This window comes from Phyllobates terribilis, unplaced genomic scaffold (genome assembly GCF_046119375.1).
Source record: "Phyllobates terribilis strain yellow unplaced genomic scaffold, ASM4611937v1 Scaffold_7__3_contigs__length_470593459, whole genome shotgun sequence".
Taxonomy (NCBI): domain Eukaryota; kingdom Metazoa; phylum Chordata; class Amphibia; order Anura; family Dendrobatidae; genus Phyllobates; species Phyllobates terribilis.
Window position 1 is genome coordinate 92,149,734 of NW_027362767.1, and position 14,038 is coordinate 92,163,771.

At 48.0% G+C, this 14,038-nt stretch overlaps 1 protein-coding gene across 2 annotated transcripts in view; it reads right to left on the reverse strand.

Annotated features, from left to right (window-relative positions):
- Nucleotides 1-909: 909 nt before the first annotated feature.
- The window catches only part of DCAF5 (DDB1 and CUL4 associated factor 5), a 78,663-nt gene continuing 65,534 nt past the window's right edge, over nt 910-14,038 (reverse strand). Inside the window, exons 7-10 of one of the 2 annotated variants that reach the window (XR_012247359.1) lie at nt 9,233-9,299; nt 4,658-4,785; nt 1,251-3,530; nt 910-1,208 (exon numbers count right to left, since the gene is read on the reverse strand). Coding sequence is in view for 1 of the 2 variants with exons in the window: in XM_073638978.1 (XP_073495079.1) it covers nt 1,848-3,530; nt 4,658-4,785; nt 9,233-9,299 (1,878 nt within the window). In the remaining variant the exon portion in view is untranslated. Of the gene's footprint in view, nt 3,531-4,657; nt 4,786-9,232; nt 9,300-14,038 lie in introns of both variants that reach the window. The other variant, XM_073638978.1, reaches the window with a different exon arrangement.

The window sequence follows — 14,038 nt, forward strand, 5'->3', positions numbered from 1 at the left end:
TTTACAGGTGCTGAAGTGGTGTGAGGTTTGATAAATGGACCCAGTGAAATACAGAGCAGTCATCAAGTTCCTTTACTTGAAAGGCCGCACACCAAAGGAGATGTTCGATGAGATGAAGGAGATTTATGGTGATGATTCCCCATAATATGACGTAGTCAAGAACTGGCATCGTCAATTGAAATGTGGTCGGACTTCGGTGCAAACAGCTCCAATTCCAGGGCGAGCCCACTCTGCTATTGATGAACACACCATCCAGCAAGTGGAGGTCGCCATTTTGGAATATCACTGAGAAACCATTCGCCACCTAGCCCACAATGTCAAGATTAGTGTGGGGTCCATGGAAAAAATCATCCAAGACCATCTTCACATGCATAAGGTATCCGCTTGCTGGGTTCCCCGGCTGCTCACACCTTTCCAGAAGCAGGAACGAGTCAAAAGCTCTCAGGCTCTATTGACGATGTGCCATGGAAACCAGAAGGACTTTTTCAACAGACTGATCACACAGGATGAAAGCTGGGTCCATCACTATGATCCTGAGACTAAAGTGCAGTCGATGCAATGGAAGCATCATGACTCACCGACTCCAAAGAAGGCACGTGCCCAACCCTCGGCAGGTAAGGTCATCCTCACACTATTTTGGGACCAGCACGGAGTAGTATTGATGGATTTCCTAGCAAAGGGTACCATGACCACTGGGTCATACTATGCTTCACTGCTTCGGAAATTGCGGGAGGCCATGAAAACCAAGAGACGTGGCATGCTCACCAAAGGTGTCCACCTTCTGCAAGACAATGCACCAGTTAACAACCCCCAATGTTGCCCAAATGGAAGCATGTGGCTTTGAAATTCTACCGCATTCCCCTAATTCACCCGACCTCGCACCATCGGATTTCCACCGCTTTCCAAAAATGAAGTTATTTTTGAAGGGCAATCATTTTCCAGATTATGAGACTCTGATTTCCAAAGTCACAAGGTGGCTTTTGGAGCAACCTGTCGACTTCTACAAGCGAGGTGTTTACAGTTGCTTAAAGAGATAGGAGAAGTGTGTGTCCCTAGGTAGCACCTATGTAGAGAAGGACTAATAACTGTGCCAAGTTTCATTGCTCTCAGACGACAGGAAGTGGGTCAAGTGAAATCTTTAATGAACACCCCTCGTAGCTACAGTTGGCAGATACTTTTCTTACATCCAGCAGTGCAGGTACCTACTGCTGGCAGATTCTTTTCTTACATCCAGCAATGCAGGTACCTACTGTTGGCAGATACCTTTCTTACATCCAGCAGTGCAGGTACCTGCTGTTGGCAGATTCTTTTCTTACATCCAGCAGTGCAGGTACCTACTGTTGGCAGATTCGTTTCTTACATCCAGCAGTGCAGGTACCTACTGTTGGCAGATACTTTCTTTACATCCAGCAATGCAGGTACCTACTGTTGGCAGATACCTTTCTTACATCCAGCAGTGCAGGTACCTACTGTTGGCAGATACCTTTCTTACATCCAGCAGTGCAGGTACCTACTGTCGGCAGATAATTTGATTACATCCAGCAGTGCAGGTACCTACTGTTGGCAGATACTTTGATTACATCCAGCAGTGCAGGTACCTACTGTTGGCAGATTCGTTTCTTACATCCAGCAAGATCTACTGTTGGTAGATATTTCATACCTAACCTTAACATAAAAGGTAGAGAAAAAATTATAAAAATAGCTGAAAGAAAACACTGCTGCCTTTAGTGCAAACTCAACTATGTCTCACAAATTGACGGACATAGCCCCAGAATTTTTTTTTTTTTAATATGAATTGTACACACTTAGGAAATCTCCGCAACAACGTGAGGAGACCAAAAGAAAAACTAAAGTTTCATTTTCTTTTCAGAGGAAGAGTTTTCATGTTCCTCTTGCCAGTGTCTTTTCAGTCCACTTGGAGGCATTAAACCTCCGTTGTCTGTAAGACATGTGGCATTTTCTTTGGTACTCCTAGAAGAGCCCACGTCTGTTAAGCACAAGCATCGATGCAGTGATGCCACCTCTTGCAGGGAGCTTGTATTGTCTATATTGGGGTGCGTACGGCAACAAGTTGCTACCTGCTCCACGTAACTTTGCCCGCCATTGTTAGAGTCTATGGATGAATAGAGATGCAAATGACCATTGCTCTGGTGAGAACAGGTCACATCTGCGTCCTCGGCTTTTATTTCTCCCTCCTGGCCCTTTATGCTGCTGTCTGTGCTGGTACAAGGGGATTGCTGGTTTACTGTGAACTGACACGGTTCGGAGCCAGTTTGCAACACGCAGCTATCATGCACGTCACAAGAGTCATCAGAGCTAGATGCTGACTCTTTATGGATGGATGTGCCATTCAGTTTTTTTGACTCGGATGGATATTCTATAGACCCTGTGTCTTGAGAAGAATTTTCTATATCTTCTGTGCAAAGCTGCTTTTCCTTGTGATGCTTCTTTCGGTGGATAAGGCCATCTAGTAAAGAGTCTTTACTATCAGAAGTATGGTCGTTTTCTACAGCGGGTGGCAATGTGTTACTACTTCTTCTGCTGGTTCCTGGCCTTGTGTCATCACCGTCTCCATCCATAGTGGAAGATTCACCATCTTTACCTTTAGAGTAAGATATGTAAGAATATTGAAGCCATTTGTAAGCTTTGTAGATTTTTCTTTCAACAGAGTCTATATTAGGACAGAGTGAAGATTTCCGGTCCACTCGGGTAGGACTTCTTCTGTCTGGTGAAGACTCGGCAGATGTAGACAGTTCATCCACTGTAATCTGGGGGTAATCATACACATCCTCGCCAATTATTGCTGATGTACTTTCAGAGTTCGATTTTGCCTTTTCCTCCTTCTGCATTTTCTGCCTTAATGCGTTGCGTTGTCGCATTGAACTTCTCCGGTCATTTAGTGTGTCCTCCTCATCGCTGCTGCTGCTACTGCTGCTGCTGCTGCTGGTGCTGCTGCTGGACCGATCCTCCTCAGGGCTTGGCGAGCGGGGGCGAGGGAGTGTGCTATCCTCTGCTTCTGTTTCCCCTGCATTGTCCTCAGAGTCCGAGTTGTTGGCAATGGCTGCTAGATATTTGTCCTGGTATTTTGAAAGTGCTAATAGTCGTAATTTTTGGGATGTAGTCCTAGATCTTCTAGAGGGAGACTCGTTTGATCTCTGGGATTCCCCAGCTGTGGCAGGCTCGTCCGACTCTCCGGGGATCTGTGCGGGAGAAGAAGGTATGGAAGCAGACGACTCAGAGTCACTATATGCTGAGCGTTCGCTCACCCCTGGGTGGAGCTGCAGAATTGTGCTGTCGCTATCAGAGTCTGAGCTCCAACCCTCTATCTCACGCCTGACAAGTGAGTCAAAAAACGCCATCATTCGTGGGTCTTCCTGGACCGACTGGTTGGCATAATCATGGGACAATCCACTTCCACTATTGAGCACAAGTCCAATGTATTCTTCATGTGTGTACAAACTGCGGGAATCGTCCTCTCTATCTCCGTCAAGATCCCCAGAACAGTTTGGCTGCTTGTACGGGCTCCATATCTAGAATAGAGAAAACAGAACAAACTTAATATTCATAAAACACAACGAACAATCATCACGTGAGAAGGGAAACTAGCGGCAGTATCCATGGATGGGATGGCTGCCTGTATAGGGGCTATTTGTAGGATTCCAATCAATAGGGACAGGTCTGTTTGAGACTAACCAACCATGTTCATTTATTACAAGACCTTTTTTTTTTTTTTATCAGATATCTTTTTATTAAAGTTTTTAAGATTATAACAAACTACAATAAAACCCTAGAATAATCTCCCCCCACCTCCCTCGATCCCAACCGATCTTCTCCATGAGTAGATAGGAGGCCACAATTACTAGACCTTTATATTTATTGCTTTATACAAGTTTCCTCTTTGGACAACCCTGGCTGATACAAGTGTTCGTAACGTCAAGGGAACTGGGATATAAACATTTATTTTCTCTGCCGGGCCAATGTATGGCAGCCAAAAAAAATTACAAAATGCTTATTAAATTAATGCCGGTTTATTCATTTCAAGGACCCCAGAGCTCGGAACGACAATATAAAGCAAATAATGATCATGTAATTACCATACGTTAGGATATGATTTAACCTGGCCATATATTTTATGCAAGGGCTACTTCACACGATGACACCCGCAAATGGATATGCACACTCAGTTCAATTGAGCATGCATGTGTTCGGAATAAGCCGATGCTAGACAATTGTTTAGGCAGCTTATTAGTCTGTAGGACAAAAGGATCGGCATGCTGAAACTGGACATACCCTCATCCTTTAAGGCCACTATTTGTCTGACTTTCTTCTAATGGGTATGGTCACCAATATGTCATGTATCGTTAAGAATTACATAAAAAAAGGAAACATTAAAACTTAGAGAACCAGTTACTGGATTTTCATAAAGCTATGTTTTCCTGTGATAATGGTGCAAATTTTCCCCTTCCACCAACTGGGCGTGAACCATAGAATGTCTCTGGGGGGCGTTTACACGTCTCCCCGAAATTGGCCAATTTGGCTTAAATCTTACTGTGGACATAAGTGAATGTAAGGAGAAGCATATGTGTAGCCATCCTCGTGTGTGAATTTCTTATACTGATTCACAGGATAATATGTGCAGCTTTATTTAGCGTCTCACCTTTATGATCTTCTCTACACCTGAAGAACAGATCATGTAGGTGTCAGGGTTAAATCGCACTTGATTAACAATTGACCGATGTCCCTTTAGTATCATAAAAGCCCCGTTTACAACTCTTCCTGCTCCACCTACAAGAGAAAAGAGCATAGCACAATAACACAGACGGGATAATTGTCAATCTAATGAAGGGCAAAGAATCACAGAAATTATATGAAGACTGATTACTACTATTCTGCTGCATCTTATTGCATCTTGCCCTTTTGTCTCCGATTCATGAAGAACGCCAGTCATGTCCTGAGCATGTTACACAGTAATCAGAAGCCTCTGGATTTATGCCAAGCCATTTACAACTCAACGGTGATGTAATAATCTCCTTTGCTCAGGAAGAAATTAGCCTATTTGTGACTGCAGGCCTAATGTCTCCTGTATGCTTGGAACGCAATCTGTTCATATGTAGAGAATCGCTGCTAGGACGAGACAAAAGTCACTGAGAGAAACAGAATAATAAGTAATAGAATTATCCTTCCTAAAAATATATATATATTTTTTCAACCTCAGCAACATAGTAAGTAACGTGTATCAAAGCATGGTGCTGGTAATGTAGGGATTATACATACAAGGTGTTCTATCGTGGTGTAAAAAATTGTACCAAACTCTTTCTCAGACTTGTTTCACATACATGTGGGGCAAATTTACTGTGATATTCCAGTTATTCTCCTGTGAAATTAGTTTGATGAATGCAAACTGTGTCAAACATAGTCATGATTTACTTATCGCCATCACATGACGTCTTTGGCTACTTCGGCTGACCGGCTGACCGTCTGACCATTGCTCTAATCACTTCTCTTCAAGGTTTCCTCAGTCAGTGGTCAGCACGTCGCTACTGACACCAGCTTGATTTACAGACTGGATTACATTAGACTATATGTGCCAAATTTATCCCAGTGGCTCATGCTGGATGATACATTTGCCGTATCTTTGGACTGTGCAGTCTAACTTTACACCGTCTCCCTGTCGGCCTCCCTTCACACCGTCTCCCGGTCGGCCTCCCTTCACACCGTCTCCCTGTCGGCCTCCCTTCACACCGTCTCCCTGTCGGCCTCCCTTCACACCGTCTCCCTGTCGGCCTCCCTTCACACCGTCTCCCTGTCGGCCTCCCTTCACACCGTCTCCCTGTCGGCCTCCCTTCACACCGTCTCCCTGTCGGCCTCCCTTCACACCGTCTCCCTGTCGGCCTCCCTTCACACCGTCTCCCTGTCGGCCTCCCTTCACACCGTCTCCCTGTCGGCCTCCCTTCACACCGTCTCCCTGTCGGCCTCCCTTCACACCGTCTCCCTGTCGGCCTCCCTTCACACCGTCTCCCTGTCGGCCTCCCTTCACACCGTCTCCCTGTCGGCCTCCCTTCACACCGTCTCCCTGTCGGCCTCCCTTCACACCGTCTCCCTGTCGGCCTCCCTTCACACCGTCTCCCTGTCGGCCTCCCTTCACACCGTCTCCCTGTCGGCCTCCCTTCACACCGTCTCCCTGTCGGCCTCCCTTCACACCGTCTCCCTGTCGGCCTCCCTTCACACCGTCTCCCTGTCGGCCTCCCTTCACACCGTCTCCCTGTCGGCCTCCCTTCACACCGTCTCCCTGTCGGCCTCCCTTCACACCGTCTCCCTGTCGGCCTCCCTTCACACCGTCTCCCTGTCGGCCTCCCTTCACACCGTCTCCCTGTCGGCCTCCCTTCACACCGTCTCCCTGTCGGCCTCCCTTCACACCGTCTCCCTGTCGGCCTCCCTTCACACCGTCTCCCTGTCGGCCTCCCTTCACACCGTCTCCCTGTCGGCCTCCCTTCACACCGTCTCCCTGTCGGCCTCCCTTCACACCGTCTCCCTGTCGGCCTCCCTTCACACCGTCTCCCTGTCGGCCTCCCTTCACACCGTCTCCCTGTCGGCCTCCCTTCACACCGTCTCCCTGTCGGCCTCCCTTCACACCGTCTCCCTGTCGGCCTCCCTTCACACCGTCTCCCTGTCGGCCTCCCTTCACACCGTCTCCCTGTCGGCCTCCCTTCACACCGTCTCCCTGTCGGCCTCCCTTCACACCGTCTCCCTGTCGGCCTCCCTTCACACCGTCTCCCTGTCGGCCTCCCTTCACACCGTCTCCCTGTCGGCCTCCCTTCACACCGTCTCCCTGTCGGCCTCCCTTCACACCGTCTCCCTGTCGGCCTCCCTTCACACCGTCTCCCTGTCGGCCTCCCTTCACACCGTCTCCCTGTCGGCCTCCCTTCACACCGTCTCCCTGTCGGCCTCCCTTCACACCGTCTCCCTGTCGGCCTCCCTTCACACCGTCTCCCTGTCGGCCTCCCTTCACACCGTCTCCCTGTCGGCCTCCCTTCACACCGTCTCCCTGTCGGCCTCCCTTCACACCGTCTCCCTGTCGGCCTCCCTTCACACCGTCTCCCTGTCGGCCTCCCTTCACACCGTCTCCCTGTCGGCCTCCCTTCACACCGTCTCCCTGTCGGCCTCCCTTCACACCGTCTCCCTGTCGGCCTCCCTTCACACCGTCTCCCTGTCGGCCTCCCTTCACACCGTCTCCCTGTCGGCCTCCCTTCACACCGTCTCCCTGTCGGCCTCCCTTCACACCGTCTCCCTGTCGGCCTCCCTTCACACCGTCTCCCTGTCGGCCTTCCTTTACACCGTCTCCCTGTCGGCCTTCCTTTACACCGTCTCCCTGTCGGCCTTCCTTTACACCGTCTCCCTGTCGGCCTCCCTTTACACCGTCTCCCTGTCGGCCTCCCTTCACACAGTCTCCCTGTCGGCCTCCCTTCACACAGTCTCCCTGTCGGCCTCCCTTCACACCGTCTCCCTGTCGGCCTCCCTTCACACCGTCTCCCTGTCGGCCTCCCTTCACACCGTCTCCCTGTCGGCCTCCCTTCACACCGTCTCCCTGTCGGCCTCCCTTCACACCGTCTCCCTGTCGGCCTCCCTTCACACCGTCTCCCTGTCGGCCTCCCTTCACACCGTCTCCCTGTCGGCCTCCCTTCACACCGTCTCCCTGTCGGCCTCCCTTCACACCGTCTCCCTGTCGGCCTCCCTTCACACCGTCTCCCTGTCGGCCTCCCTTCACACCGTCTCCCTGTCGGCCTCCCTTCACACCGTCTCCCTGTCGGCCTCCCTTCACACCGTCTCCCTGTCGGCCTCCCTTCACACCGTCTCCCTGTCGGCCTCCCTTCACACCGTCTCCCTGTCGGCCTTCCTTTACACCGTCTCCCTGTCGGCCTTCCTTTACACCGTCTCCCTGTCGGCCTTCCTTTACACCGTCTCCCTGTCGGCCTCCCTTCACAAAGTCTCCCTGTCGGCCTTCCTTTACACAGTCTCCCTGTCGGCCTTCCTTTACACAGTCTCCCTGTCGGCCTTCCTTTACACCATCTCCCTGTCGGCCTTCCTTTACACCGACTCCTTGTTGGCTTACTTTAGACCAGTTTGCTGGCTCAAATATTTTTGGCGCAATGTGGCTCTTTCAAGTCATCGCCCATTTCCACGAAAATCACAACCCCATGTCAGATGAGGTGAGAAAAGAGTGTCAAACACTTAATAAATGTGGCGCACACCACATGTGGCAAAATTTTGGAGCATAGCAAACCTTACCCAATGTGGGTTTTTTCTTTCACCTTTGCTGCTGCTTATCAGCTTAGGAAAGAAATAAAGCATCGCTCATGTTTCAATCACTTTCGCCCAGTGTCTTTTGCTAGGTGAAGCCAGGCAGGAAACAGTCCACATATAGGTTACATTCACACGTCCGTATATTTCTGGTACCGGAGATATCCGTGTCTGTGTGTGTCACACGTGTGCTGCATCAGGATCACACGTACCGGCGCTTGGGAATCAGTGCACAATTAGAGCTGTTCCCAATCGCTGGGTGCTGAACGCTGCCCTCACCATGGTTCCCTGCTGGCACTGTGATCACTGTGATCCATACGACCGATCAGCAGAGCCGCTGCAGTGAGCGGGCCCCGGAGCTCTGCTGAGCTCAGGAGTGGTGTCCTGTCATTCTCACCGGCTCCTCGGAGTGAGCAGTCAGATGGGTTACAGCAGGGGACACTTAGGACAGGTGAGTATAATTAGTTTTTATTTTATTCTTATTTTTACAGGTGGACACTGCGGGAGCAGATACTACTACCCTCATCATTGTCCATGCTGGTGCTGATCACAGCGTTGGCAGGGAACCATGAGGAGGGCAGCATCAGTACCCGGCGCTTGGGAACAGCGCTAACTGTACACTGATTCCCAAGCGCCAGTATGTGTCACGTGGATGGCATCCATGTGCGGCACATGTTTACACGGACCCATTGACTTGAATGGGTCCGTGTGTTCCGTGCTATCGTCCAAAAACGGACATGTCAGCATGTGGAGCACACGGACACGGTCCGTGGAAACACATGGACATGTGCACAGACCCATTGATTTGAAAGGGTCCATGTGTGTCAGTGTCTCCGGTGGAAACTGTCACCACACGTACCGGACACACGGACATGTAAAAGAGCCCTTAATGTGTATGAGCTACTTAGAAAGATCTACAAATGCATTACCACACCTGCTTCTGGGCTGGACGGGATCTTCCACATGTACAGGTTAAAATCATCTGAGCCGGAGAGGATGTACTAAAAAATAAAAAATATATATGATCAGACACTTTACAATATGAATATCTTGTTTCAGTCCTTGGGTTCCTCTAGAAGTCTATAACACATAGGATAGAGACATGCTATATATTAATCCCCACAGGACAGGAGCGCTCTGCAGACTCGCATACATCTATTCTACATGAAACACACAAGATACACTCCAACATCCATTCATAGCCATGTTTTTTAGGCAGCTAAGCTAGTGAAAAATAATTCCCGTTACATCATCTGAACAAGCAGCATAGATCCCAATGGATTTACTCAGGATACAAGTAAATCCAAGGAGAACATACTTGTTAGAAATAGACACAGACTGTACAACTTAATACTAGTTAGATGAAGGCTCCCAGGACGCATTCTTGCCAAGAGAAGCCGCTGACTTCGGCCAGAATAATCATCAATCTCATGTATTTGGGGCGGCAGCCAGATAGTCCCCCACGATGTCTGCTGTCACCGGAAATACAGGTTACGGGAGAGTCAGGGTTGATAACTGACTGCCAGACTATAGCTGCCTAATGTCTGAGACACACAGGCACGTGACCTTAAGGATGCAATGATGTGTGGGGATCGGTAAACCTAAACCAGGAAAGGAGGCGGTGGCTATTTGCAGACCACATCACCTAAAAGACTCCAAATACGATAATATCTTTTGAAAACATGTACATAATTGGTAAATCAAAACCACAGCCCTTCAGCTAATGTGCATAGTCCCCAGATGTCTGCCATCAGGGGAAAAAAGGATCAGACATGTTGGATTTCAACATGCCCAATTTGGTTTTCCCCTAGCAAATAAGAGCAGCCAGAAGTGCTGAAAGCATTACCTCCCTATAGAAATAAACGGAGGACAAGAGCTCATGTTTATGGGGGTCAGGAGAGATGACCAAACATTTACAACCATTCAATCGTTCTACTAACATTTAGCACAAGCAACTGTGTTGTTAGATAGAGATAAAAGTATAAAACTAATATTCTTAAAGGGGTTGTTCACTACTCGGACAGCCCCTTCTGAATCTCGGTTTCACCCCAGGAAAATAATAACTTATCCTCACCTCCAGTGCTGATGCTGTTCCAGTGGTGCCGGTGCTGTTCCAGCAGTGTCGGCACTGGCTCTCGGGGATCACATGACATTATAATTTCGGCCATTCAGTGCTGGCTTCACTCTCCCCCTCTTTCGGACAAATCAAGACATCTGGGGGAAGTGAAAGCTACTGCTTCCCGCTCACTTCTTCCAGATGTCAATTACGTCCGTAGGAGAGGAGAGTGAAGCCAGCACTGATTGTAATGTCACGCAACCCCTGTGGCCAATGTTACGCAATCCCTGGGAGAGCCAGTGTCGACACCACTGGAAAAGCACCGGCCGGAGAGGTAAGTAGAAGTGTTATTAGTTTACTGGGGGAGGGGCTCCCATTAATAAGGAATTGCTATCTAATGTATGATATAGGTAGAGAGACATCTTTTTCTTGGCTTAACTCTGATATACACAATATGAAATGCTTGCAACAATTACTCCGAATTTACAGCCCCTACACGCGTAACCCATATTATGGCATCAGCCCACACTCAGTTTATGGGTTTGTGCGCAGGGAAAGGACAATAGCTCGTAAATCTTGTAGTAATCCCAGCACAGTGAAGTGAATGGTGAAATAACAGATCATGTTCCGACCTTTTACTATTTATGTCAAGGATTATCTGTGTAGATCATCGGGTTTATTGCTAGCGGCATAGACCCCCGCCACACACATGGACCGGCATTGTACACAGATTATCCTGGACAAATGCATGCACGATCCCAAAAGAAACGCGTTAATGTACTTATTATGATTGCTTAGAGAGAGCCAACATAATCCATAGCACTTTACAGACATCACTCGCTATCCCCATGACATGCGACTTTTTTCACTAAAAAGTTGCAAAACTTGTGACAAAAATAAAAAAAAAAGGAGCTTTTTTTATTAAAAATTTTGCGCAAAATCCATGAACCTCATGCACCATTTTTTAGAATTTGGTGTAAAAAACGACATCTAATACCACAAGACAAAAAAGGATAAGTGACTTTAAGAACAACTCAGATTACATTTTTTATTTCTCCCTTCAGTAGGTCTGTGTAATCAGAGCAGTAACATACTCACCGTTTGCCGTTTTCTGCGCCGCTCCTGTCTTTCTGGTGTCACATGACCACATTTGTGACCTGCTCGTTGTCTGCTGTGCGGAGCAGCAGTTACTCATTCTGAGTCTTATAGACTCGCATTGAGAAAATGTAAAAAAGTGACCTCTGCTGCACACAGAAGACACTTTGTGATTCAGCAGGTCACAAATGCAGTCACATGATGCTGAAGCGGCAGAAGATGGCGACCAGCGAGTATACTACTGCACTCATTACACCGCCCTATTTAACCCTTTATATGGTAACGTTTGTTAAACTTGCCCTGAAAGTGACTCCTATGTGTACGTAGACCCTCTCTGCCTGATTTTAATGATACAGTCTCTATCCCCGCGTCCACATCTGCGATACACAAAGCTGGTACATTCCATGTGCTGCAGAGACGCCCCAGGACTGAGAAGTCTTTTACCTCTTGCCATTCAAACCCCACAGGCAGGCGGGCGCTGACAGATTATCTGATATGAGCTCAGAGCATGTGCTGATGTCTGGAAGGAATGTGAACAGAAGCCATGAAAACCAGAGTCCTGCTTTCATTTCATGAGGGCTGCATTTTTTTCCTGGAAGCAATTACAGGGGGTGGGGAAGCCTTCAGGCCCCGGTAAGCAGAAGCTGCCTTACATGGAAGCAAGTTTTAGAAAAGTATCAGGGCTATGTCAAAAGTGGGAAGGTGAGCGCTACTGTCTAAATCATTGGGGCCCGATATTTAAAGCACGAAAAAACACAAGCTATTCTCCTTGGACTGTGACACCGGAGCTATCGTTACCGGAGGCTCATTTACAAGTCTGGTCTCTGCGCTGCTCCTATCCAGATTGACAGAGACAATAAATGCAAATGATTTAGACCAAAGTTCTCGGAGTCATAATCCATAAGAATGCAAAGTATGGGGCTGTACAGCCAGAAACATTCATGGAGGGTGCAGGGACCAGAAATTGTTCTCATAGAAATATCATCCCCTGTCTGATGCCAAATTACAGGCAGACTGTCAGCAGGCTCTGTTTACACAGAGTTTGGCCTTAAGGCAGATGGAGCATTCCTCGTTAGCGCCCACTGAAATATAGCAAGGACGGTGGGAGTGGATAGTGATGTAAATGCATGAATGAGACTCGTGGTTACCCCGTCTGGGCCTCAGATTAATGAGGAGTGCTGCATGTACAGCTACAAAAACATGCACTATAACGTTTATTAGCATGTCTTACAAGGGCTACAAAACCTCCTTGCTCACCACAGAACACACTCACTGACACAGTGTTACGCTATGTGCCAGCGAGGCTTACAGAGGCTCTCTGGGATTACAGGTGGTTAGGAAAAGAAAGTACACACAGTCACAGTTCAGAACATCATGAGCTGTAACCGTGCACCGGCACTGACAGCCGGTTCAGCAGAGCATCAGTACAGAGCCGGCTGTCAGTCAGTGCTGATGCGCGGTTACAGCTCACTATGTACTGTGTGGAGAATGAAGCCGCACCGCCTACGCCTCTATGACTGAGAGCCGGAGGCTGCCGAGAGGAATAAAAGTTAATTTCCTCCCTACAGCCATGGTTTCAGTGTGGCGGCCATACGGCTTTAGAACGCTACTAACCTGCAGATTATCTCAATCTCTGCAGGTTGATAGTGGTTTCTGACATGACAGGTTCCCTTTTAGTCACTTTAAAGGGTATATCTGGGACTTTGTGAAAAACAAAAAATGTGCCTATATACAGTGCATTGTGAAAGTATTTGGCCCCCTTGAACTTTTCTACCTTTTGCCACATTTCTGGCTTCAAACATAAAGATATAAAATTCTATTTTTTGGGGAAAGAATCAACAACCAGTGGGACACAATCGTGAAGTGGAACGAAATTTATTGGATATTTTAAACTTTTTAAACAAATTAAAAACTGAAAAGTGGGGCGTGCAATATTATTCAGCCCTCTTGAGTTAATACTTTGTAGCGCAACCTTTTGCTGCGATTACAGCTGCAAGTCACTTGGGGTAAGTCTCTATCAGTTTTGCACATCGAGAGGCTGAAATTCTTGCCCATTCTTCCTTGCAAAACAGCTCGAGCCCAATGAGGTTGGATGGAGAGCTTTCGTGAACAGCAGTTTTCAGCTCTTTCCACAGATTCTCGATTGGATTCAGGTCTGGACTTTGACTTGGCCATTCTAACACCTGGATACATTTATTTTTTAACCATTCCATTGTAGATTTTGGTTTATGTTTGGGATCATGGTCTTGTTGGAAGATAAATCTCCTTCCCAGTCTCAGGTCTTTTGCAGACTCCAACAGGTTTTCTTCCAGAATGGTCCTGTATTTGGCTCCGTCCATCTTCCCATCAATTTTAACCATCTTCCCTGTCCCTGCTGAAGAAAAGCAGGCCCAAACCATGATGCTGCCACCACGTTTGACAGTGGGGATGGTGTTTTGAGGGTGATGAGCTGTGTTGCTTTTACGCCAAACATATCGTTTTGCATTGTGGCCAAAAAATTTGATTTTGGTTTCATCTGACCAGTGCACCCTATTCCACATGTTTGGTGTTTCTACCAGGTGGCTTGTGGCAAACTTTAAACGAGACTTT